The sequence below is a fragment of the Anabrus simplex genome, chromosome 6, assembly GCF_040414725.1.
Source record: "Anabrus simplex isolate iqAnaSimp1 chromosome 6, ASM4041472v1, whole genome shotgun sequence".
Taxonomy (NCBI): domain Eukaryota; kingdom Metazoa; phylum Arthropoda; class Insecta; order Orthoptera; family Tettigoniidae; genus Anabrus; species Anabrus simplex.
In genome coordinates, this window is record NC_090270.1 from 304010415 (window position 1) to 304038246 (window position 27832).

The following is a 27832-nucleotide window of genomic DNA, read 5'->3' on the forward strand; positions in this document are numbered from 1 at the left end:
GCCTCTTACACGGAGGCCTCGGGTTCAATTCACGGCCGGGTCAGGGAATTTTACCTGTATCTGAGGGCTGGTTCGAGGTCCATTCAACCTACCTAGCCAGTATTTCCTGGCGACGTTGCCGATAAGCGATAACTTACAGCCTTACGTATTTCAAATGGGAACTCATAATATGTAGGTGGTGAATAAATAGTACACTGTCTCGCAACCACGTTGTCAAACTGCCGATAGCCTACCGGTAAGCATAATATGTAGGTGGTGAATAAATAGTACACTGTCTCGCGACCACGTTGTCAAACTGCCGATAGTCTACCGGTAAGCCATGCGTCGTACATATACCGGTATTATTTATTTATACGTTGTGCAACATGTCTCAAACGTGACTGTGTTGCCAAATTGCCCATAAACCATACACGTATTTAAATTGCGCATTCATGTGCAACTTACGTTGCAGTTCCATTTACCTTTTAACCAGATTAGTGAACAAAATTTGGACGTGCGACGATTATGTAATTAAAGGTTTAAAGTCCGATTTTTGTATTGAAAATAAAGGATGCGACGATTACGCGGTGGCGACGATTATGCCGTGAAATACGGTAGTTCCTCGTCAAATGTGCATGCGCTTTGCAGTATTTACACCCTGCATTTCTTGGGCTTCTGTGCTCTCAAGATTTAAAAAAAATGTGGAAGCATGGTCACAGGAATTCCAAATTCTTTGGGTATTTCAGTTTTGTTTATTTAATTATCCATTGTCGAGCTCCCTTATAATTTTTATCTTCTCGCTCAACGTCTTGGAGCCAGCCCCGCGGTGTATGAGTGGCGTGCCTGCCTGTTACCCAGAGGCCCCAGGTTCAATTCTTGGCCAGGTCAGGCATTTTTACGTGGATCTGAGGGGTGGTTCGAGGTCCACTCAGCCTATGTGATTACAACTGAAGAGCTATCTGACAGTGAGATAGCGGCCCCAGTCTAGGAAGCCAAGAATAACGGCCGAGAGGATTCGTCATGCTGACCACACGACACCTCATAATCTGCAGGGCTTCGGGCTGAGCAGTGGACCTTTGGGACTGTTGCGTCATGGGGTTTGGTTTGGTTTCAATATCTTGGAAGAATACTGACGCTTAGGCATCACGTAACATAAAAACGAACATGTGTACCCCCAACTAAATTACTGTAACTAACATTAAACTAAAAAACAGTATTAATAAGCCAAAACTACAAAATAAGTAACTGTAAAAGTAAAATAAGTAACTGCAGGAATACAAAAGAACTAACATTTCACTCGAACTTAGCAACAACAAAGCACACTGAAGACGGACCAAAATGAGTGAAACAGCGGAAAGCTAACCCTACTTGCTCTGGAAGACACGTTCCATCATGATGCAGAGAAATTTTGAATTTGTAAAATACTTTTTTTTTAATCTAAAGGGAATTTTGAATTAAGAGTCTGAATTTCGGTAATGGGACCAACATTTTTCTTCGCATTATGAATTATCCATATTTCGAATTAAACAATTCACATAACATGCAAAACCATTCTGGGAATGAGAGCTTCTTTGAATTAGGTGGTATTCTGAATTTTCGAGGTCCTACTGTAGTCGCCTTTTGTACCACACATTTTACTATTAAATTTAAAACATGTAATATATTACTTGCAACAATGTACTTCTATGAAAGTCATGTATATGTTAAGCAAAGTCATATTACCTAGATAGTGACATGCCATTCACTAAAACCAAAACTGAATTTTTTTTAACCCATTAACTTTCTGAACAAATACTTACGAAGCAAGTGGAGCTCTCATATCATGACCCTGTCTGGCAAACATGAGAGCTGCAATACCAATCTGACGATCACCCTCAAAACCCAAGAAGTGAATCAATTTGAGCAATGATGGTGGCAGAAGGGAGATACACAGCTGGAAGATCCCATAGCCAAAGCTGACAGCTGACATAAGACGAGAGACCACCTCTGGTGATATAGTATTACTAGAAACAGAAAATGAAAATATAGGTTCCATTTTATTAAGAATCAAAAATACATCATCTTCCAAAGGAAATAAATATAATCCTTCTACTACAGAAGAATAAATTATTAATTTGTATGAACTTCTTGTTAATATGGATTACATAAATGAACTGTTATATCCTGCAATAACATATTTTAGCACATATCATATATCACATCATTTCCTTCATTTTAAATTCAGTAGTTTCAAACAAAGGATTAAATGTAACTTGGTTCCTCCTCTTTGAACCATTCAATTCAACATTTTCAATGAGATGACAACAGCAGCAGTAAAATATTACTGATCCCTGCTCCAAAAAGATATTTTAATCTTATGTTAACTTCTCCTTTACAGCATCACTTCATTCCCCTCTGACTAATAAAACCATGATGGACACATATTTTTTTATTCTCTGACCGACCGACCACCACTGATATGCATTTAGGGCTGTCATCCAGGTGACATATTCCCTATAAATGATTTCTTAAATGATTTCAAACAAGTTGAAAATTTATCAAATTTAGCAAACAAATTATTCCAATCCCTAATTCCTCTTCCTATGAATGAATATTTACCCCAATTTTTCCTCCTGAATTCCAACTTTATCTTCATAGTGTGATTTTTCCTACTTATGAACCCCATTCAAGTTTATTCGTCTCCTAATATCATTCCATGCCATCTCTCCACTCACAGCTTGGAACATACCACTTAATCACACAGCCCAAAGTTGGCAACATTTTCGTAACACTACTCTTTTGTCAGAAATCACTGATAACATATCATGCTGATTTCCTTTGGATCTCGAATCAGGTAATCCTGATGAGGGTCCTGTACACCGAAACCATACTCTAACTGGTTAGGTCTTACTAGTGACTTACACACTCTCTCCTTTGCATCCTTGCTACAACCTCTAAATATTCTCATAACCATATCAAGAGATCTGTAACCTTTATTTACAACCTTGTTAATATGATTACTCCAATGAAGCTACTAAACGCGGAGGAACCTAAAGAAAAGCTTATTTTCCATGACCCTTCACACAGGAACCCTGATTCTCAACCACCTATGAGAGAAGAAACAATGGACATCATCGGTGATCTCAAGAACAACAAGGCTTCAAGTGAAGATGGCATAGTTGCCAAGATGTGGAAACATGCAGATGACCAGTCTTTGCAGACCATCAAATCATAAAGGACATATGGACAACAGAATCCTTACCTGAAGGAAGGACGTCTGCCATGATTCTTCCCTTCCACAAGAAGGGAAGTAAGGCAGACCTCAACAATTATAGAGGTTTTTCCTTGTTACAAATTACCTACAAGATCCTCTCTGTAGCCTTGCTCAATAGAGTCACCACACAGCTAGACTCACAATTAGGTGAATACCAAGCTGGTTTCTGTAAGACTAGATCTTGTCCAGAACAGATACACAATCTTAAGACAGTTCTCAATTACAAAAGCCGAGGTGCACATCCCTGGGTGGTGGTCCTAGTAGATTTTCAGAAAGCTTATGACTCTGTGGACAGAGACACCCTTATCTCCATACTATGGGAACTTGGTCTGGATTGAAAAACCCTACGATTAGTTCAAGCCACTCTGAGGAACACGACGTCCAAGGTCAGGTTCAGTGGTGAATTATCCAAAAGCTTTCCAATCAGAACAGGAGTTAGACAGGGTGATGGTCTCTCCTGCATTCTCTTCAACTGTGTCCTGGAAAAGATCATTAGGGAATGGAGAACGATGCTACCACCGAGAGTTGGACTGAAGCTTGGGTACAAGAGAGATAACCTCATTGTCCCATACCTAGCATTTGCCGATGACCTCATTCTACTGGCAAACAATATAGAGGAGGCTACCTACAACTTGCAGAGTCTTTATAGTGTAGCAGTTAAGACTGGTCAGAAGATCAGCATCCAGAAGACTGGATTTATGACCAATATCAAGGAGGCCCCTTCTACAATTCTTCTCACAGATGTTACCATACGAAAAGTACCTGCAGTTAAGTACTTGGGAGAATGGATCTCTGCGAATCAGAGCGAGAACTTAGCCATAGATGCCAGATGTACCAAGTCTGAAAGGGCTTATCACTCGTGTCGTAGTATCTATTCATCTAAGTGCCTCTCCAAGAACCTCAAACTCAGACTCTACAACTCAGTCGTCAAACCATCTGTTCTGTATGCTTCTGAGTGCATTGTTTTTTGTTTTGTTTTTTTGCTAGGGGGTTTACGTCGCACCGACATAGATAGGTCTTATGGCGACGATGGGAGAGGAAAGGCCTAGGAGTTGGAAGGAAGCGGCCGTGGCCTTAATTAAGGTACAGCCCCAGCATTTGCCTGGTGTGAAAATGGGAAACCACGGAAAACAATCTTCAGGGCTGCCGATAGTGGGATTCGAACCTACTATCTCCCGGATGCTGAGTGCGTTGTAATGGCCAGGAAGAGCCCACTAGAAAGCCGGAGTTAAAAGAGTGGCGGTGGTGGTGATTAATTTTTTAAGAGGAAGTACAACTAGGCAACCATCCTCTATATAACACTAATCAGAGGGAAAATATGGAAGGGGTCCGACACTTCGGAAAATGAAGGTATCGGCCAAAGATAGACAAGGGCCACGAAGGGCGTAAAAATGAAGGACTCCCTAGCCCTCGCAAACCTAATAGCGTCGGGGTCGGAAAAGAACAAGAGTTGACCAAGGGAGGTCGGATAGGATAGATGAAAGTGAGGAGCCAGGCACAAGTAAGTGGAAGCAATGCCAGGACTCAGCTTAGGGCCTCGTGGTCGCCAACCCATGCTCCAAAGTTCAGAGCCCCTGAGGTCCCTTTTAGTCGCCTCTTACGACAGGCAAGGGATACCGTGGGTGTTATTCTACCGCCCCCACCCACAGGGGGATGGAGTTAAAAGAGAGGAAGATCCTGAGGAGGATATTAGGACTAATCAGAGAGCAAGGAGGCATTTACAGAATCTGCCATAATGATGAATTGTATGAACACCAGGAGGATATCGCCACGTCTATAAGGAAAAGGTGCCTGACCTTTTATGGACACTTGGCCCATCTGGATTCTGAAAGACTCACCAACAGGATATTTACAGTAACAGGAAGAGGCAAGGCTTCTAAGAACAAATGGATCACATCAGTTAAGTCGGATATGGAACAACTAGATATCCCACTGGGACAAACTCATGACCGACTATTGTTCCGTCAAGCCATCCAACACAGAGTTTTCCCAACGTCCCTTACAAGTAAGAAGACTACAGGAACTAAGTGGACAGAGGAGAGAAAGCTGGCTCATAGTCAGCAAATGAAGGAGTATTGGAAGAAGAAGAAAGCAACAACTTTACCGAAGAGTAGATACGAGCCTCGCGGTCCTCAGTAGGCCTAAATGACAAAGAAGAAGAAGAATACCGAAATGACCCCCATGAGGTACTTTCACCCCATCAACAATGCAATTAAAATTGGTGAAATAACTTAACCTTTCACCCCCATTTACCAACATACAACTGTCTGCTGTCCAGCCCACAACACTGTCAAGGTCTTTTTGCATTCGCTCACAATCCTGTAACATTCTTTCCCTAGGTGTGAAATTTCAGCAATAGCTTTTCCTATTTATACCAAATTGACATTAAAAATAGCATTCATCATTATTTAGAAACAGAATTTATTCACTATAGCATGTTTTGCTATATTGTAAGTCTTGTTTCAGTGGGGTAAATGAGGCTGAAATATCAGGTATATAAATTGTCATACACCATCTAATCAATTACAAAGTTCAGGTCAATAAATGAACTGTAGAAGTTTCAATAATGTTGTCCAAAAAAAAAAAAAAAACTAAAAGAAATCATGACATTGTTAAAAAAGTGTGATTTATAACCACAAATGCTTGGAGTTTTGTTCACAGATTTGAATATTAAAGGATGGAAGTGAACAAGTTTCAACAATGTTAATATTGATGCTTTCATGACCCATACTTGTAGACAAAGAAATGTTTGACATGTCTTACTCAATTGCTGTCGCAGGAAGATTGTATAATAAATGGGCTTTTGGGCTATGCCGTGTTGAGAAAACAAGTTGAAACTCTTTACATTTCACAGAGAATTTTGCTCGACGCATTCAGAAGAAAATCTCGACTGATTCCAAGGATCTTCTTCAATAATGAGAGTTTGAATTTAAGATTGTTTTACCGTTGTGCTGGTACGCTCATTCGTCACCAGGTGTCTTGCTGTATGCTGGCACAGCGCTCCAAGCAAGAGCTGACGACAACATTAAGCTCCAATTAAGATGTTCATCAAACCATGTGTGCGTGAGGAGTAACAGAGAGGACATCAGACAAATCAGGGACAAATGTGGTAGCAGAAATAAATAGAAATGAATAAAATAAAATGCAATGAAAGACACCAGGAAAGAACAGAACAGAGCTGAAGAATGAAAAGAAAGTATGTAGAGGAAACCAGAGGATGATATGAGACGGTGTGAGAGGGTGAGAGGGGGGGTGCATAAGTGGTGCACACACGTTATGAAAGTATGACATTAACAAATAACACAAAGCTTGGAAGGAACCAACTGATGATAATGAATGTACGAATTTGGAAAATACCAAAGCAAAATAACAATATAGAAAGGACAGTGAAAAAAAAACTACCTACATAAATCCTTCATGGCTGGCAACCACGTGTTACTTAATTGATAGCCAGTGTCTCTGTTGAAATTGTTAGGATTTTTACGTATTTCCACAGCTTCCAATATAATCCTAGACCTGTAGTGTTTAGACTGGGTAAGAGCTCGAATATCTTGGAACACAACATCATGGCCCGACGACAGAGCGCGCTCGGCTCTTGCCGACTTGTCTGGCTAGTTGAGACGGATATTTTTTTGGTGTTCCTTGATGCGAGTCCCAATGGACCGGCATGTTTGGCCAATTTATACCTTGCCACAAGTACAGATAATTTTGTACACCCCATGGTGTAATAGGAGGGACAATTTCTCTTTGTTTTTACCTAAACCACGAGCAATGACAGTGAAATTAAGTCCCTTAGCTAGAACTGCCATTTGGTTCTTGTCCAAGGATTGCGTGGAAATACTGCCGACAATTTTGCTAGCATCCGTGTTCATGCGAGAAACCGCCTGTTTTTGAGCCAATCAGAGGAACTTAGATTTCTGTCTGAATGACACCTGGTTGAATTTTCTTTCAGCCTGTATAGCCGTAATGCGATCGAAAGATAGCCACAATTGCTGCGAGAAAGTGTTGCTTAAAAGCAGGTGTGAGTGAAACAACTCTCGGGAGACCGAGTCCAGTTTCTTACAAGTGCGATGCACTGTCTCGATCACTATCAAAGGGTAGAGAAAGAGGTCCACCTATTCAATACCATTAGATTAATATAGTATCTTATATAATTGCTATATTAGATCACGTTCAGCCATGATCAAATTGAAAACACATGAATACATATAACCACCAACAAAAAATATAATTTGGTATGTCTTAAGTAAAATATCAATCTTAAACAGTGATGAAATGTTAGACTACACATTTAAAATTGAAACTAAAATGACACATTAAAATTGTTGTGACTGGTGTTGGACTATGTCAATGTTCTTATAATAACCAAATATTCTTGAGTCGATCTTGGAGCTGATATCCATTGTCTGTATAGTGGATCCATTTGATCTACAAATTATGCCTTGTTGAATAGTAATATGAGTAACAGTTTATATATAGCTTGAAGGGGACATTCACAATTCACAACTTGAATAAGTGGCCTTTCCATCAGATGTAATGATCTATTGTTTAATTCAGTGTGAAGTGAATGTCTGAATAAGAAAATATATTTGAAGGCATAGCTATGCCTCCCCTCCTTCTTGGCAATCAGTCTGGTGTTGGTGTCCGTGCCGAGTGCAAATAATTTATGAGGAACATGGGGGTGAGTCTCATATAGCTATGAAAGGGTGGAGAAGGGTCTACCTATTCAATACCATTAACTTGTATAGTGTCTTATATAATTGGCACTAGTTTCAACCCCATATACACTGGGTCATCTTCAGCCACAATCTAAATGGAAAAATACATGCTCACATACAACACACAATATTCATTCATTCATTCATTCATTCATTCATTCATTCATTCATTCATTCATTCATTCATTCATTCATTCATTCATTTAGCTTCCATAGACTGTACAATTACATATTTTGAAATATACCAACAGTATAGGAGTTGTCGAGTGATTTCCTAATACTAACAATAATATATGCACAATAATGAATATTTTGAAAAAGAAGAAAAAGAAGAAAACTAGAAACACCAAATACCTCAATGTTAGGACAGCACATCTTAATTTTTTTAAATAATAAATAATATTAATAACCAACATTTACAAGACAAAATAAAAAATCTACTGGTGTGGTGTTAATAATATGTACATAATCAATATGACATTAACATATTTTTACGGCTATATACTAGATACTAAGAGCGTTTACAAGTTAATAAGTAATAGCATCATTACCAGCATTTCATCATGTATTCCTCTGTACTATAGAAGCAGCTACTCAGCAGGAGATTTTTTAAAGCTGTGGTAAATGAAATGACTGGACTAATACTTTTAATCTTATTTGGAAGCTTATTATGCAAACTGATTCCAACAGTCTACATGTCTCAAGGCAATGGTTTTACTCTTGTACTCGATAAAATTATTATTTCTTGTTTGCATCTGGTAACTGCGAGTGTCAAAATTCTTTCTGAAGTGATCAATATTTTTTTCATGTGTAGAATGCATTGCATGATGTATATACTTGGTACTGGGAGTATCCTTAATCTCTTAAATAATGGTCTGCAATGATCTAACCTGTTACATCTCAATATAATTCTGATAGCTTGTTTCTGTATCGAAAAATAACATCAAAATTTGATTTGTAGCAGCCCCAGAGACCAATAGCATAAGTGATGACTGAATGGAAATATCCAAAATATGCTATTCTAACATATTCTTCACTACAACTATTAGACAAAATCCTTAAGGCAAAACAAACAGAACTCAGAGACTTCGCTATTTTATTAATATGACAATCCCATCTTAATTTTTCATCTAAATGGACACCTAAAAATTTTGTGCTCAATGTATTTTCAATCGCTTTTGCATTTAATATAAGGTTGTGTTTTTTTACAGTTTTGTCATGGTAGTTAGATGCCTTGAATTCCATGTATTGGGTCTTTTGTAAGTTCAATGTTCATTTGTTTTTCCTGAACCATGATTCTAACCTAGACAGGACTGTATTTGCTGCAGTTTCAATAGACATAGGGTCAGGATTATTCATAATTATGTTTGCATCATCAGCATACAGAACTGCAGTTTCTACTTGATTATTGCGAGGAAGATCATTCACATAGATCAAGAAAACAACAGGACCCAAAATACTACCCTGCCGAATACCTAAGTCTACATTCAATCAATCAATCAATCAATCAATCAATCAATCAATCAATCAATCAATACAGATCTGCATTTAGGGCAGTTGCCCAGGTGGCAGATTCCCTATCTGTTGCTTTCCTAGCCTTTTCCTAAATGATTTCAAAGAAATTGCAAATTTATTGAACGTCTCCCTTGGTAAGTTATTCCAATTCCCAACTCCCCTTCCTATAAATGAATATTTGCCCCAGTTTGTCCTCTTGAATTCCGACTTTATCTTCATATTGTGATCTTTCCTACTTTTATAAACGCCATTCAAACTTATTCGTCTACTAATGTCATTCCACACCATCTCTCCACTGACAGCTCGGAACATACCACTTAGTTGAGTGGCTCTTCTTCTTTCTCTCAGTTCTTCCCAACCCAAACTTTGCAACATTTTTGTAACACTACTCTTTTGTCGGAAATCACCCAGAACAAATCGAGCTGCTTTTCTTTGGATTTTTTCCAGTTCTTGAATCAGGTAATCCTGGTGAGGGTCCCATACACGGGAACCATACTCTAGTTGGGGTCTTACCAGAGACTTATATGCCCTCTCCTTTACATCCTTACTACAACCCCTAAACACCCTCATAACCATGTGCAGAGATCTGTACCCTTTATTTACAATCATATTTATGTGATTATCCCAATGAAGATCTTTCCTTATATTAACACCTAGATGCTTACAATGATCCCCAAAAGGAACTTTCACCCCATCAACGCAGTAATTAAAACTGAGAGGACATTTCCTATTTGAGAAACTCACAACCTGAATTTTAACCCTCTTTATCAACATACCATTGCCTGCTGTCCATCTCACAACATTTTCGAGGTCACGTTGCAGTTGCTCACAATCTCGTAACTTATTTATCACTCTATAGAGAATAACATCATCCGCAAAAAGCCTTACCTCCGATTCCACTCCTTTACATATATCATTTATATATATAAGAAAACATAAAGGTCCGATAATACTGTCTTGAGGAATTCCCCTCTTAATTATTGCAGGGTCAGGTAAAGCTTCACCTACTCTAATTCTCTGAGATCTATTTTCTAGAAATATAGCAACCCATTCAGTCACTCTTTTGTCTAGTCCAATTGCACTCATTTTTGCCAGTAGTCTCCCATGATCCACCCTATCAAATGCTTTAGACAGGTCAATCGCGATACAGTCCATTTGACCTCCAGAATCCAAGATATCTGCTATATCTTGCTGGAATCCTACAAGTTGAGCTTCAGTGGAATAACCTTTCCTAAAACCAAATTGCCTTCTATCGAACCAGTTATTAATTTCACAAACATGTCTAATATAATCAGAAAGAATGCCTTCCCAAAGCTTACAAACTTACTGGCCTGTAATTTTCAGCTTTATGTCTATCACCCTTTCCTTTATACACAGGGGCAACTATAGCAACTCTCCATTCATCTGGTATCGCTCCTCCGACTAAACAATAATCAAATAAGTACTTCAGATATGGTACTATATCCCAACCCATTGTCTTTAGTATATCCCCAGAAATCTGATCAATTCCAGCCGCTTTTCTAGTTTTCAACTTTTGTAACTTATTGTAAATGTCATTGTTATCATATGTAAATTTTATTACTTCTTTGGCCTTAGTCTCCTCCTCTATCTTGACATTATCCTTGTAACCAACAATCTTTACATACTGTTGACTGAATATTTCTGCCTTTGAAGATCCTCACATACACACTCCCCTTGTTCATTAATTATTCCTGGAATGTCCTTCTTGGAACCTGTTTCTGCCTTAAAATACTTATACATACCCTTCCTTTTTTCACTAAAATTTGTATGACTGCCAATTATGCTTGCCATCATGTTATTCTTAGCTGCCTTCTTTGCTAGATTCAATTTTCTAGTAAGTTCCTTCAATTTCTCCTTACTTCCACAGCCATTTCTAACTCTATTTCTTTCCAGTCTGCACCTCCTTCTTAGTCTCTTTATTTCTCTATTATAATAAGGTGGGTCTTTACCATTCCTTACCACCCTTAAAGGTACAAACCTGTTTTCGCATTCCTCAATAATTTCTTTAAACCCATCCCAGAGTCTGTTTACATTTTTATTTACCGTTTTCCACCGATCATAGTTACTTTTTAGAAACTGCCTCATGCCTGCTTTATCAGCCATATGGTACTGTACATTTTTTTACCTGAGAGTGATACGTCTCATTATGCCCTTTACTGCAGAGTCCTGCAGCCAGGCCCACCGCGCAGCACTTCAAACCCACGGGCTCCGGCAGCCCAGCCCGTGCAGTGCCGTTCTCTTCTAACGCGGCATTGTACTAGCCCACAGCACTGGGCTCATACAGTCCACCGCACTGGGCGGGCCCAGTAGGATAACCTTGAGTACTTCTCCACAATAACATGTACGCCGTGCACAACGAAATGTTCACGTCACACTATTATTCGGATCATTCACCTTACGAATTCCCGTACGCTAATAACATACTTTAAAGTAGGCTAATCGCATTTTGAAATTAAACAGTAAATATATCTCCTGTAATAATAATAATAATCATAATAACAATACTAATAATAACAATAATAATAATAATAATAATAATAATAATAATTGAAAACAAACAGAAACTTTATTATAAACTAATATTCGTTTGCAATTGACATCAAGTTAACTGAAAATGAATCTAAATAACACGAAGCATATTCATAGGACTTCATTCGCGTTTACCTCAAAATACAATATAAACAGAAATGACGTGCAATTTGCCAACAACAAAAACAATCTTGAACATAGCTTTTACTTAGTGTGCGTAGTTTATTGGTCATTGTTAATGTGCTGGAATGGAATTACTGTGAATGAAAAGAAGAGCATCAGCAATGTCTGATTGTAGAAGAGACCATCGTGCGTTGAGAATGAAGCCCGCTGAACTGCAATTTTTCTCTGAAGCTGAACATGATGCTTACATACATATTACGTTCTTAGCGATCTGGTGAAATTTTGGATAGTTTTGTCCATTTGTTCTCCAATAGGATGCTATATCTATTTTCTTGCATTCCACAATTTAGCTTTAAATATATTTCCAGCTCGTCTGTTGGAATAGGAGCAGCATGAACGTCAGTCCACGAAGAAAATTTCATTACTTTTGCAGGTTGTGGCATAGTCGTGGAGTCTGATGAAATGGCGTATGACTTTTAGTGCCGGGAGTGTCCGACGACATGTTCGGCTCGCCAGATGCAGGTCTTTTGATTTGACTCCTGTAGGCGACCTGCGCATCGTGATAAGGATGAAATGATGATGAAGACAACACATACACCCAGCCCCCGTGCCAGCGAAATTAACCAATTAAGGTTAAAATTCCCGACCCTGCCGGGAATCGAACCCGGGACCCCTGTGACCAAAGGTCAGCACGCTAACCATTTAGCCATGGAGCCGTGGAGTCTGATAACACGGAAACATTAGAATGCTCGTCATTCAAGCACACCTCATTCATCGAAAGTTTTTTATCTAATCACAAAAAGACAAAATCAGTCCGACTCTTTTAATCTACACTAATATAATAAAGAGAGAGCGCGAATTTTGTTAGTTTCTGTATATCTGGAGGGTAATCTCAGAAACTACTGGACCGATTTTAAAAATCCTTTTATTAATGTAAATATACATTATCCCTGAGGGACATGGGCTGCATTTTATTTTCAAAACAATTCGAGGTGGGGGCAACAGGGGAGGCATACAAATAATAGGCTAATATAGGCGAAATATTGAATTTGTTATGCAAGGACGAGACTAAGCTCATTTTAAGCCCCTTGACCCAAAGAACAAATCTCAGTAAGCACTATGGGCCCAAAAGCTATGTTTTAAGGCCCTAAAACCGACCGTTATGGAGATATTGGCACCACACTACCCCTGCTCTCGGAATCGGATAAGGAAATGAACTGCCGTAACAATGGCAACGCCAGCTCCAGGGTTCTACAGCAGCGCGATTATGCGTGTACATTTGGGCATAGCTGCCGACCAAAATTTGTATACATAATCTCTGAGCATATCTACAATATATCTAAAAAAATTAACATGTTACAGATGTGAAGTGGTATTTATAATCTCTTTTAAAAATAAAGAGACATGCCTCTCTATTTTGTTTTTGGAAAATCCACGTAGGTGGGGGTGGAGGAAGGGCTGATAAAGGGGTTGAATTCTTTTCATGCGGATACTTATATCTCAAAACCTGAAGATGTTACAGATGTGGAAATACATATTTGTAATCTCCTTTAAAAAGAAAGAAACGTGTTTTTTTTTTTTCTTGAGAGAAGACGTTCTCACGTGTACAGTTCTATGTCGCATGGTCATCTCAGCCCCAAAAGGCAACACCACAAACTTTGTTTACAAAGAGTTTCTGGGGTAAATGAAACTCAATGTTTCAGTGAGGTTTTATACTTCAGGGATTTTCAGATAATGTCTTAGTACAGTACCGAGGAACGATTACTTTGATCAAATTACGAAATCCACGCGAGAAGCCGCGAGTAACTGCTAGTGTGTACATAAAGTTCACCGCAGATCGTACAGCACACACAATTAACGTCTTTCCCATCACCGTCAACTGCAGGCTTGAATACCAACCAAATAAGACTTTTAAGTTTAGGATCCGGTTCAAAAGTCTTGTATTGTGCGGTTTTTAGTTCGTTTGTGCTTCCTTTTTTACTTCATGATTTTTTTCCACGGTTTCTTTTCTTTTGGAATTACAGTCCACATTCGTTTCTGATAACAGGAGAGACGGAGAAGTCAAACTGAAAACCACAGCAAATTTGATCGGCTCCACTCGACCGTAATGCAACGCACTCCGCTGACACGCAGTACACTGCACACATCGAAGCAGTCAGCCCATAGAATTACCGCAGCATGGTTCTTGGCTCACCGCGAACGAATGATATAGCGCTGGCCCAGACCGGCCCGTGCGATGACGTCATGGGCTTCGTTTGTTGGAGCCTTTCAAAGCCCATTGCACTGTACTGCTGAAGCAGCTCATGGGCTGGGCCTGTCTGCAGGACTCTGCTTTACTGTTACAATGTGTAATTTCAACAAACTGGGATCGTTTATAAATTGAACAATCTGGTATGTCTCAATTCACAATCCAAATATTAAAACATTGATGAAGTCCGAACAACACATCCAAAATTGAACTCAAATGACACTTCAAAACTGCTGCTGTTGGTGCCGAACTACGTTGTCGCTCCTACAGCAACCAAACGTTCCTGAGCTGATCTGGGAATTGGCATTCCCCTTCTGTATAGACGAGCCACTTGGTTTATAAATTATGTTTGTACAATAGTAATATGGGTATTGGTTTGTTGAAGGGGAACATTCATAACTTGATAGGTATTCCTTTTCATTAGATGTAGTGATCTATTGTTTATAATTTTGCTTTGAAGCGAATGTCCCTATGTTGTCCGTAAATTATGTGCATTTGGTATGGACACCGACACCAGATAGACTGTTGAGATGGAGCAGGAGTATAGCTTATGATGGCAGGGGTTGGCCTCCAATGACATTTCCAAACTGCTGCTGTGCCATAACTTCATAACATTCATAACTTGAAACTCCCAGATCAACTCAGGAACGTTTGGTTGCTGTAGGAGCGACGACAAAATTCGGCACCAACAGCAGCAGTTTTGAAGTGTCATTTGATTTCAATAAAACAATAATTTTCATATTTTCCAAGAAACTACTATAAAATTTAGGACACCAGTAAGTGTATATTTCAAACATGACTTTTAAGTTTGATAACAACAGCAACAAATCTATATCAATTCAGAAAAAACAGAATTATAATAGTACATGCTGCTACTAAATACTTCTGTCTTCCCTAAATCCTCACATATGGACTCCCCTTGTTTATTTATGATTCCTAGAATATTCTTCCATGAACCTGTTTCTGCCTTGAAGTACCTATACACACCCTTCCATTTTTCAGTAAAAGTCATATGACTGCGAGTTATGCTTGCATCCTGTTATCCTTAACTGACTTTTGTGCTAAATTCAATGTCCTTAGTAAGATCCTTCTGTTTCCCCTTACTTCATCAACCATTTCTAAGTTCATTTCTTTCTAACCTGAACCTTCTTAAATTATTTATTTCTCTGTTATAAAACAATGGTTCTTTACCACTCTTTTCCACCTTTAAAGGTATGTATGCCAATCTGTTTTACACACTCTTCAACAATTGCCTCAAACTCATCTCACAGCCTGTTTACATTTTTATGTAACATTTTTCACAGATCATAATTACTTTCTAAAAACTTCCTCGTCCCTCTGTTGTCAATCTTATGGTACTGCTTAACAGTGCTACTTTTACAGTCTTCTTCCTATCACATTCATTCAATAATGCTACTTTTTTACAGGTGGTAGTGTCCAGCTCCACGGCTAAATGGTTAGCATGCTGGCCTTTGGTCCAGAGGATCCCGGGTTCGATTCCCAGTCGGATCGGGGATTTTAACCTTCATTGGTTAATTCCAACGGCTTGGGGGCTGGGTATTTGTGCTGTCCCCACCCTCCCTGCAACTCACACACCACACATAACACTATCCTCCACCGCAATAACACGCAGTTATCTACACATGGCAGATGCCTACCACCCTTATCGGAGGAGGACCTGCCTTACAAGGGCTACATTTGGTTAGAAATAGCCACATGAATTTAAATTTAAAAGGTGGTGGTGATTTTTGTTTTAAGAGGAAGTGCAACTCTGAGCAAATTAAGTGGAAAATAAATTTAAAATAAAACAAAATTATTTATTCAACGAAGGAATTTGAAAACAAAGTACAAAATAAAACAAAAATTATTGATATAAGCCAAAAAATTACTAATGAATCAAAAGGAAATGTGCATTCCCTGAGTAACAGTACACTTGTGATAAACAGTCTTCTTCCTATCACATTTATTTTCAACTACAATTAAGACAGGTTCATGATCACTTATATACCACATGTCACTTCAGTTTCTCTATGGAGCTCATCTGGTTTTATCAGCACCACATTCAGAATATTCTTCCCCCGAGTTGGTTTTGTTGCGTTCTGATTCAGCTGTCCTTCCCAGATTAACTTACTTATCATTTGTTGGTAATGCGGATGACAGGAAGCATGACCAACAAACGGTAAGTAATTTAATCTGGGAAGGACAGCTGAATCAGAACGCAACAAAACCAACTCGGGGGTAGGGCTGTTTATGAGGAATACCACTGCATGCAACATAGTTTCTGTTAGGCACGTAAATGAGCGAATGATGTACGTAGATTTGACCATTGGAGGAATTAAGACTAGAATTGTCTCAGTGTATTCACCATGTGAGGGTGCAGATGAAGATGAAGTTGACAAGTTTTATGAAGAAGTGACATCGTAGTCAGGGCAAGAATAGGATAGTGCTAATGGGTGATTTTAATGCGAGAGTTGGAAATAGAACTGAAGGATATGAAAGGGTGATTGGTAAATGTGGGGAAGATATGGAAACTAATGGGAATGGGAAGAGTTTGCTGGACTTCTGTGCTAGTATGGGTTTAGCAGTTACGAATACATTCTTCAAGTATAAAGCTATTCACCGCTACATATGGGAGGCTATGGGTACCAGATCTATAACAGACTATATCTTAACCGACTTTGAATTCAGGAAGCCTGTTGGGAATGTACGAGTTTTCTCGGGATTTTTCGATGATACAGACCACTATCTGATCTGTAGTGAACTAAAGTATCTCTAGGCCTAGGATAGAGAAAGTGAAATCTGTCTGCAAACGAATAAGGACAGAAAATCTCCAGGATAAGGAAATTAGACAGAAGTACATGGATATGATTAGTGAGAAGTTTCGAACATTAGACAGTAAGCAGGTTCAGGATATAGAAAGAGAACGAGTGGCATACAGGGATGCTGTAGTAGAAACAGCAAAGGAATGCCTAGGAACAACTGTGTGTAAAGATGGGAAAAAGCAAACATCTTGGTGGAATGATGAAGTGAGAGCAGCTTGTAAACGTAAAACGAAGGCTTATCAGTAATGGCTCCAAACAAGGGATGATGCAGACAGGGAATTGTACATAGACGAAAGAAACAGAGTGAAACAAATAGTTGTTGAATCCAAAAAGAAGTCATGGAAAGATTTAGGTAATAACCTGGAAAGGCTAGGTCAAGCAGCAAGGAAACCTTTCTGGACAGTAATAAAGAAAGGAAGGGAAGGAGAAAGGAAATGAACAGTGTTTTGGGTAATTTAGGTGAACTCATAATAGATCCCAGGGAATCACTGGAGAGGTGGAGGGAATATTTTGAACATCTTCTCAATGTAAAAGGAAATTTTCCTGGTGGTGTCACAAACAACTGAGCTCATGGGGAAGAGGAAAATGATGTTGGTGAAATTACGCTTGAGGAAGTGGAAAGGATGGTAAATAAACTCCACTCTCATAAAGCAGCAGGAATAGATGAAATTAGACCTGAAATGGTGAAGTATAGTGGGAAGGCAGGGATGAAATGGCTTCATAGAGTAGTAAGATTAGCATGGAGTGTTGGTAAGGTACCTTCAGTTTGGACAAAAGCAGTAACTGCACCTATCTACAAGCAAGGAAACAGGAAGGATTGCACAAACTATCAAGGTATCTCATTGATTAGTATACCAGGCAAAGTATTCACTGGCATCTTGGAAGAGAGGGTGCGATCAGTGGTTGAGAAGAAATTGGATGAAAACCAGTGTGGTTTCAGACCACTGAGGGGCTATCAGGATCAGATTTTCAGTATGCGCCAGGTAATTGAAAAATGCTACGACGAAATAGGTAACTGTGTTTATGTTTCGTAGATCTAGAGAAAGCATGACAGAGTACCGAGGGAAAGGATGTTCACCATACTGGGGGACTATGGAATTAAAGGTAGATTATTAAAATCAATCACAGGCATTTATGTTGACAATTGGCCTGCAGTGAGATTTGATGGTAGAATGAGTTCTTGATTCAGAGTATTTACAGGGGTTAGACAAGATTGTAATCTTTCACCTTTACTGTTTGTAGTTTACATCGATCATCTGCTGAAAGCTATAAAGTGGCAAGGAGGGATTCAGACAGGTGGAAATGTAGTAAGAAGTCTGGCCTATGCTGACGACTTTGTCTTAATGGCAGATTGTGCCGAAAGCCTGCAGTCTAATATCTTGGAACTTGAAAATAGGTGCAATGAGTATGGTATGAAAATTAGCCTTTCGAAGACTAAATAGATGCCAGTAGGTAAGAAATTCAACAGAATTCAATGTCAGATTGGTGATACAAAGCTGGAACAGGTAGATAATTTCAAGTATTTATAGTGTGTGTTCTCCCATGGTGGTAATATAGCGAGATTGAATCAAGTTGTTGTAAAGCTAATGCAGTGAGCTCGCAGTTGTGATCAACAGTATTCTGTAAGAAAGTAGTCAGCTCCCGGACAAAACTATCTTTACATCAGTCTGTTTTCAGACCAACTTTGCTTTATGGGAGCGAAAGCTGGGAGGACTCACGATATCTTATTCATAAGTTAGAAGTAACAGACATGAAAGTAGCGAGAATGATTGCTGGTACAAACAGGTGGGACCAAAGGCAGGAGGGCACTCTGAATTGAATTGAATTTATTGATCATGATTTACATGCCACTGAGGCTGAAAAGCCCCTTTATGTAGCGTCTTCTTATAATACAATACAGGTTTATGAACACACTAACTACATTTTTATAATATTAAAGTATTAAACTAAAGATGAAACTTTTAAAAAAATGAAAATACAGATACCAAATTCAGTAAGATTAAGACATACATTATATAATAAGTAAGAAAGTAAATCATTAAGCCCTTCTATTATTTTGGACTACATGGATCTAAAGAATATAAAGCTAAAGCAGAGAAACAATTTTCTTTGAAATATACATATTTCTGATTGTTAGACACAAGAATGCCTGATCTCAGCCTCTTGCGTACTCCTCCAGAAAGACAAATGTTAAGAACTGCTTTAGTTGGGTACAGTTAGTGTTATTTGCAAAACAGTGAAGATTAAAGACGTTAAAGATACGTGATGCAGTGCAAACAAAGGATTTGTTAAATTTAGTGGTACGATGAAGGGGAATTTGAAGGGTGGTTTTTGTAAACCTATTATTATCTCTGTTATGTACAGACTCCATAGGTTTAAATGCATTATAAAGGTAGGATGGTGTCTTCACTTTGAGAATTTTCTGCGTAGCAACAGCTACTGAGATTTCCTGACGTTCATGGAGTTTCAACCATTGTAGCTGTATGTAATAGGGTGTTATGTGTTCATCACGCCTGGCATTTGCAACGTAACGAACACATGCGTTTTGTACCCTCTGTAGTTTTATGTTCAAAGTTTCAGATAAGTCGTTGTATACAACTGAACCATAGTCAATTATTGGAAATATAAGACTTTGAACAAGTAGTTTTCACATGAAAGGTGGTGTACATGACGTTACGTTGGATGACACAACTTTTCGGATTACATTTGATGTATGATCAGACCAGGATAAGGTTCTGTCGAAAATTAGACCTAGATTGTTAACGGTGTCACTATAATGAATATCTGTCTCTAGAATTTTTTTTATAGCTGGGAGGGATTTGAGGTCAACAGTTTTCAGGAGTTTTGTGTAACCTATGCAAATAAGCTGGGTCTTAGCCACATTTAATTGGAGGTTGTGATTTGCGCTCCATTCGAACAATCGAGAGATGTCATGGTTGAAATGCGTTATACAAGAAGATGCGTTAGTGGGACAAAAGTGAAAGTAAGCTTGTAAGTCATCCGCATACATGTGAAAGGTACTGCTTTTAAAGACTTCAGATATGTCATTAATATAAATAGAAAAACATAAAGGACCGAGGACTGATCCTTATGGTACGCCACAGTTTACTGATTCCCAGCTAGAGAATCGAACATCAAACGAACGTGACTCTTTGTGATCTATTTGACAGATATGATTCAAACCATGACAGAGCACTCTGGGAGAAGCCAATTGACTTCAGCTTAGCAAGAAACAAGTCATAATTAACAGAGTCAAATGCCTTAGAGAAATCAAAGAGACATAAGATAGTAAGCTGCCTCTTATCGGTGGCCGCGCGTATATCATCTGTAACCTTCAGAAGAGCAGTAGTAGTACTATGGCCCTTCTTGAAGCCAGATTGGTAGGGATTTAGAATGTTGTATTTAGACAAATATTCACATATCTGCTCATGAACAATTTTTCCTAGTGCCTTACTAAGTGCACAGAGGATGTTGATAGGCCTAAAATCACTACAGAATGTTGGTATTTTCTTTTTGGGCACAGGACGTACATTGGCACACTTCCACTCTGAGGGATAAACTCCATTCTGTAGAGAGAAGTTAAATAAATGCACAAGGGCAGGAAGAAATATGTCCATGCAGGGAGAAATCATGGATATTGGAATATTATCTGGACCTTTAGCTTTAGTTTGTATTGATCTGACTGTTTTTTCTACCTGTGAAGGGTGTACGTACATGAAATATAATTTATCTCTGTTACTTGGAGTGAGATGTCTATAATGTTTGGCAGTCTCTGATACTTTTGGAGAGTTGGAGTTAGAGACTGATGTCATGTAATATTCACTTAATTCAGATGGAGTAACAGACATCTGGCTATCTAGAGAGTGACTGACTCCAATGCCAAGAGATTTTGCAGCACGCCAAGAAGCTGAGGTGCTCTTACAATTACAGAAGATGTTGTAAGTATACTTCACTTTAGTGTTCCTAATTACTTGTTTTGTCTCGTTACGTAAGATCCTGAATTGCTCGTAATCATCTGGAAATTTTATTTTAATAAATTTCTTCCTAGCTCTGTCCCGTTTACTTATCTATTCCTTAATACGCTTATTGAACCAGGGTGATGATCGGTGTTTTACAAGAATTTTTTTTGGGACGCATGCTTGTCATAGAGTGAAAGTACAAAGCTGTTGAAGAGAGATACTTTTTGAACTACGTCATTAGACTGAAAAAACATATTCCAGGGTAGTAATTCAGCGTCAGCACGAAAACTGTTCACGTCAAATTTACTGAAGTCTCGAACAAGAATAGTTTTAGGAATTTGTGTTGGCGTAGATAAAGTGAATACAGTATACAGCAAGTCATGACCAGAAAAACCAGCACCTGGTTCCTGTCCGTATTCTACTACCAACTCATTGCAGTTCGATGAGATTATGTCGAGAGTGCTATCGGAAGTGGCAGTATGAAAGGTTGGATTGAATGGAAGGCAGTCGAGGTTACAAGCGTTGAGCACATCACATATTTTTTCGCTTTCAAACGTCCCTGTTCCGAACCGAGCATTAACATCGCCCACAACAAATATATATTTATGATTCATAACATGAGAATACATATCATTCAGGAATGTATCCATGAACCCTACTTTTGGTGGATGATATATACAAGTGAAAAGAATTTTAGTATCTGAAAGGGCTATATCAAGGATTATGTACTCAGGTTTCTTATAGTAGTCTCCAGGAGATTTACTAAGTACACTACATTTTATGCTGTTCTTCAAATAAACTGCAACACCACCAGCGGCTCTGTTTAATCTTATGATACAAATTCTTATAATTTTGTTAATTACCACCTATTCAATACAATAAAAATGTAATAAAAACTTACATATTTATTAATTTGTTGATGTGGTACATGTTTCGCTCCTTTTTCGTGAGCATCATCAGCCAATTATTAATTACTTAAGGTTATATAAGGTCACAAATCTATTCTATTATTAAGGTTATGCTTGTAAACCTGACTGACAAATCTTATAATATTTTACAAGTCATATAACAATAAAATTATGTCTTTAAGTTAAAACATATTTGTCTAAAATCTATCTAAGTCTAACATTTTATTGACGAAACTTATCTGATGAACATCCTTTAAAATTATTTTAAAAAACCTTTTGAGATCTGGCTAATTTGTAATGATTCAATGTTGCTTGACTTGTATGATTGTCGTTGAAACTTCGTTAACTATATTAACAATTTTCTACAGTTGATAATTGCCTATGTTATGAACATTTTACTTGTTCTCGATGTTGCTGGAGTAACATTTGCACAAAATGTATTGGCATTAATTTTATGTTGTCAATACGAGAATATTTTTCATGAACAAACTTGTTGGTGAATAAACACTTTCTAATGTGATGTAGAATTTGAATTGTTCTCGTATGTTCCAAATTGGGCTTGTTGGTATATCTGTAATGAAAGATAAAATATATATGTTTATGGTTTTGAGTATAATTTTGTATTAACTTCTTATCGAAAGAACTGTCACTTGCTTTTCTTTATGCTGCGTAATTGTCTAGTGTTACTCCTAGCCTCTTGAGAACTACTTGTTGTTCTGTTTGCACTCCTTGTATTATATGAGTGAGTGTGGATGAGTTTACATTTTGGCAGGGAGTGGGAAGGGGAAGTGAAGGTAGGCGGTGCATTGATAGCTGCAATAGATTGTGGAGGGGACTGCCTAGGAGAAGTAAGGGGAGGAGTTGAGTTTGTTTGCGTCAATAAGCCATTAACTTTTGTCAGATTAAAATGTTTATAGAATTTATTTATATCAGATTTAAGCATTTGTATTAGTTCCGGTAATTGTACTAAGATGGGGTTCTTTATTTCAATTTTGTCATTTAGGTTTTTATCTTTGTTATACTGCTGATCTAAATGAATGTATATGTTTTCCAATTCCGTCATTTCTTTTCCTTTTTCCACTCTTCTTAAAATTCTTAAATCCCTTTCAATAGTTGTAAAACTGTGTCCAGTTTCTAGAATGTGTGCTCCCATTGCAGAATGTTTCTTGTGTTTGGCTGCATTTACATATGATATAGATGCTGATTCCCATAGGGAATCTGAAATATTTGTCCTGAATGAGTAAATTTATAATACCAATATAAATGGTCCGTTATTGGACATTATAAATTTTCCAGCTAACTCATTTATATTGGTATTATAAATTTACTCATTCAGGACAAATATTTCAGATTCCCTATGGGAATCAACATCTATATCATCTGATGGCCAAGCAGGCATCATTTTTGGTAATGAGACAAAGTCTGTTAGTGCATTGGCACTGCCGGTGGCTCCAGTTAGCCTACGCAGTGGCCTCCACGGTATGCACTAGCCAGCGTATTGGTAGGTGTGCTAGGTACCAACTGATGAGCCCACCCTAGCACACGAGGGCGAAATGCTGGCAACCAAGAATGAATTAGCTGGAAAATTTATAATGTCCAATAACGGACCATTTATATTGCATTTACATGTTCGAGATATCTTATCATAAAGCTTCGGCCAGTTTGGCCAACATACGAAAAATTGCATTCTGCACACGCAAGCCTATATATTCCAGATCCTTGATATTGATTACTATTTATATTAACTTTATTGTGGTTGAAGAAAATATTTCAGCTCGTGTTTTAGGTTTTGAAGGCAATGTTAATATCTCGTTTTTTGATGGTATTAGTGACTTGGTATATAGCTGGGTTAGTAAATGTAAAAGTTGCAAATTTGGATATTTTATTTTTATCTGGTGTGAGACTTGTGGCCAATTTTATTTTCACCTTATTAATGATCTTGTTAACCATCTCTATTTTATAACCGTTATTGAGTGCCAGCAGCTAGCTAACATTTACATGGATCATTTAGAACATGTTAAAATTCTGAATAACATAGAAGGACTAAACCTTTGGCTGACATACGTAGATGACACGTTTGTTATAATAGACAGTAAACTGAATAATAGTGATAATATTTTGGATTTTTTAAATAAATTAGACAGTAACGTAAAATTCACTAAAGAATATGAAAGTAACAATTCGCTAAGTTTTCTAGATATAAATGTAAAGAGAGCAGGAAATAAATATGATTTCCAGATTTATAGAAAAAAACGTTTACTCCAATAACGATTAAAAACGAGTCACTTCACCCCAATTCTCACAAACAGGCGGCATTTTTTAGTTTGGTTTATAGAGCCCTAAAAATTCCACTAACAAGTAAGAGTTTAAAGAAAGAACTTAATTTCATAAAGGACCTGGCACTCAATAACGGTCGTAAGTAAGTAGGTTTTTATTACATTTTTATTGTATTAAATAGGTGGTAATTAACAAAATTATAAGAATTTGTATCACAAGTAGATCTTCAATACAGACAAAAAATGAAATTTATAACCTGCAATCTGTTTAATCTGTCATTACGGAAAATATTATACCCATCGAGACAGATGGCAGAATCTGGTACTGAAGGTTTAAGAAATGTTTCACTGACTGCGATAATATCAAACGAACTCTTGCCAAAAATGTGCCGGAACTCAGATATATGGGAGCAGTCGACAAGAGACTGAGAATTGATATGAATGACCTTAAGATTTCTTGTGTTTCTCACACTAACATCGTATAGTAAATCAGATAAGACACACTCGTTACTTGTCATGAGTACAATATAGTACAAAGGGTTCAATAGTTCAATGCAGATCGTTCAAAGAAGTACGATGATTTTAGTAGCCTATACAATTATAAAATAATTTAAGGATTTAAAAATTATGTGATGAAGTGAGAAAAATAAATGAGTAGAAAATTGGTACAAAATGAATCGTGTTAGCAGATATTTCTAAGTATTAAAAAAATTATAACTAATATACTACGCTAAATAGAATGGTTGTGAAAGAGAGACTTTTGTATTGTTAGCCTCGCCAGAATTATCTCTACTTCTCATCCTAAGTATTTCCAGTAATAGAGTGATACACAGGAATACGAATTATCTCACTGCATCATTTCAGTGGAGCTGGGTAGCGTTTCTTCAGTTCCTCAAGGTCACGTTCCGTCTTCACTCGATGTTTCACATCACCAGCACGCACCATTGTAACACCACCCATAGTCCACACTGAATTTAGTCCGAAATGGCTCACAGCATGTTTGAGAATATCAATACGGGTCTTAGTTACGTCCTCCCGTATAGTTATACCGCTGTTCTTTAACAGCCTCTTTGATTTGAAGACTGCATTTCGGTAGGTGTATGAAACAAATTTCACAATGATGGGCCTGGTTTTGTTGTGACTTCTGGTACCAACTCTGTGTGAACGGTCGATCTTCGTGGGATCAAGTGGAACATCGATCCGAGTGGCAATCTCCTGAATGCGCTTGTCCGTGTCTTCCCCTGCAGTTTCAGGTACTCCAAATATAAGTAAACTGTTCCGACGTTGATAACTTTCCAACTCATCTGTCCTATCGTCTAACTGCCGTTGAAGTTCAGTTATTGCCTCATCTCGTCTGCTGAGTTCACATTTTAATTCTCTTATTACATCAGTATTAAAATCAATACTTTCCTTAAGTTTCTGTATGACCTTATCGGCTACTCTGTCTACAAGTTCGTAATGAGGTTATCCAACGTTAGTGACACCGTAGTATCTATAACCTCCTTGCTTACACTGGTTCGCAAAGTGTCCGATGGTGTGCACTGATCATCACAGGCCAAGATGTTGGCAGCATTGTTCTGTGAATTTTCAGAACGGTTGATGTTCTTCACTTGTTCCCGCGTAGTTTCAGCAGTTGCCACATGAGAGCGAGGGCTGTCACTGTTCATTTCCTTGCCGTTAGAGAGTGGGGTGGCACTCCTGCTCGCGGGCTGAGCGATGCGGGCTTTAGCCTTCACTTGTTTATGTGAGTTACCCATTGTAATTCGATAAACTTTTGCAAATTACTTACGAATCACGATACATTCTTACAATTAAAGTACCACTGCACATGCACAGGTTAAAACACCACTGAATGCACACTTGATATACACTTAACACCGTCTTATGACACCTTTGCAATGATAAATACTGGAGAGGAATGAGGAGATAAAGGCTAAGTTAGGAATGAACTCAATGGATGAAGCTGTACTTATAAACCGGCTTCAGTGGTGTGGTCATGTGAGGTGAATGGAGGAGGATAGGTTATCTAGGAGAATAATGGACTCTGTTATGGAGGGTAAGAGAAGTAGACGACCAAGACGACGATGGTTAGACTCAGTTTCTAACTATTTAAAGATAAGAGCTATAGAACTAAGTGAGGCCACAGCACTAGTTGCAAATAGAGGAATGTGGCGACTTTTAGTAATTTCACAGAGGCTTGCAGACTGAATGCTGAAAGGCATAATGGTCTATAATGATAATATATGTATACTATATACCCGGTGTCCACAATTAAAGTTACGGTATTCAGCACGGTACAGCACGGGCTGTAATGATCATAGGAGTCTGAAATTTAGTAGATATGCTTACTAAGCAATGTGCTCGCGAATTATGCCACAAAAATTATTAGTTCCACGTTTTTCCACCAGGCAAAAACATGGCACTGTAAGCGGTCAGAACACACAATATTCCGTAACTCAGATATCAAAATGTTCTTCCGGTAGGACTGTTTTGTGACAGTTCCTTGGTTGTTGCTTTTGTGAAGTGAATCTTCGTTGTAATGTAAGGAAGTCAAAATTTTCCATGTGAAACGTAATGTCTATTGGGAAGAGAGACCGTGCTCTACTAGTGAAGTCGTTTCATCAGAATGGCAGAAATACCAACACTGCATTGCGGGATCGCTGACAGAAACAGCAGAGAAGAGGTCCCATGACAAGTAATGGGCTGAAGAAAATTATTAAGAAATTTGAGAAGACAACAACGGATGTTGTTGATGAAGTTGCTGTAGCTGTAGCAGACCGTGCAGCACATTCTCACAATTCTGTAACCAGTGCTCGAGCTGTGTCATGTGAACTGCCGCTACCCCAGTCAACAGTTCGCAAGATTTTGTGGCACATTTTACACTGGTATCCCTGCAAACTTCATACTATTCACAAATTGAAACCTTAAGATATTGCACAATGCCGAGACTTTGCCCTTCCATTTCTGGCGCGTGTGGAAGTGGACAACATGTGGCCAGGGAATATTTTGTGGACTGACGAGGCGCATTTTACTCTGGAGGGTGCGGTGAATGAACAGAACTGTCGCATATGGGGTTCGAATACTCCAAACGTCGTAAGGAATAACCACTGCATTCAGCTTACGTGACTGTTTGGTGCGGTTTTACAAGCTTCTTCATTCTTGGTCCGTTTTTCTTTGAGGAGATGTCCCCTTGTGGGCCTATTAGATGTGCAGTGACATCTGCACGTTACAGGGACCTCCTTGTGTAACACGATTACAGCTTTTCAGGAATACAACTGTGACCACACTGTTATTTTCATGCAAGATGGGACAATACCACATAAAGTTCGCCAGGTGAAAGAATTGCTTTGAGAAACCTTCAGTAACGACTGCATTATCTCTAGATATTTTCCAGATGCATGGCTTTTGAGGTCGCCCAACCTAAATCCATGTAACTAATAGAAGATAGTAGAACATCTAAAATTTAATAATAGATACTGTA

At 38.3% G+C, this 27832-nt stretch overlaps 1 protein-coding gene across 1 annotated transcript in view; it reads right to left on the minus strand.

Moving 5' to 3' along the window:
- Positions 1-27832, minus strand: part of LOC136876500 (tetratricopeptide repeat protein 39C) — a 130738-nt gene that overhangs the window by 72375 nt on the left and 30531 nt on the right. Inside the window, exon 6 of the mRNA XM_067150513.2 lies at positions 1779-1982. Within this exon, the coding sequence (XP_067006614.2) occupies positions 1779-1982 (204 nt within the window). The remainder of the gene's footprint in view (positions 1-1778; positions 1983-27832) is intronic.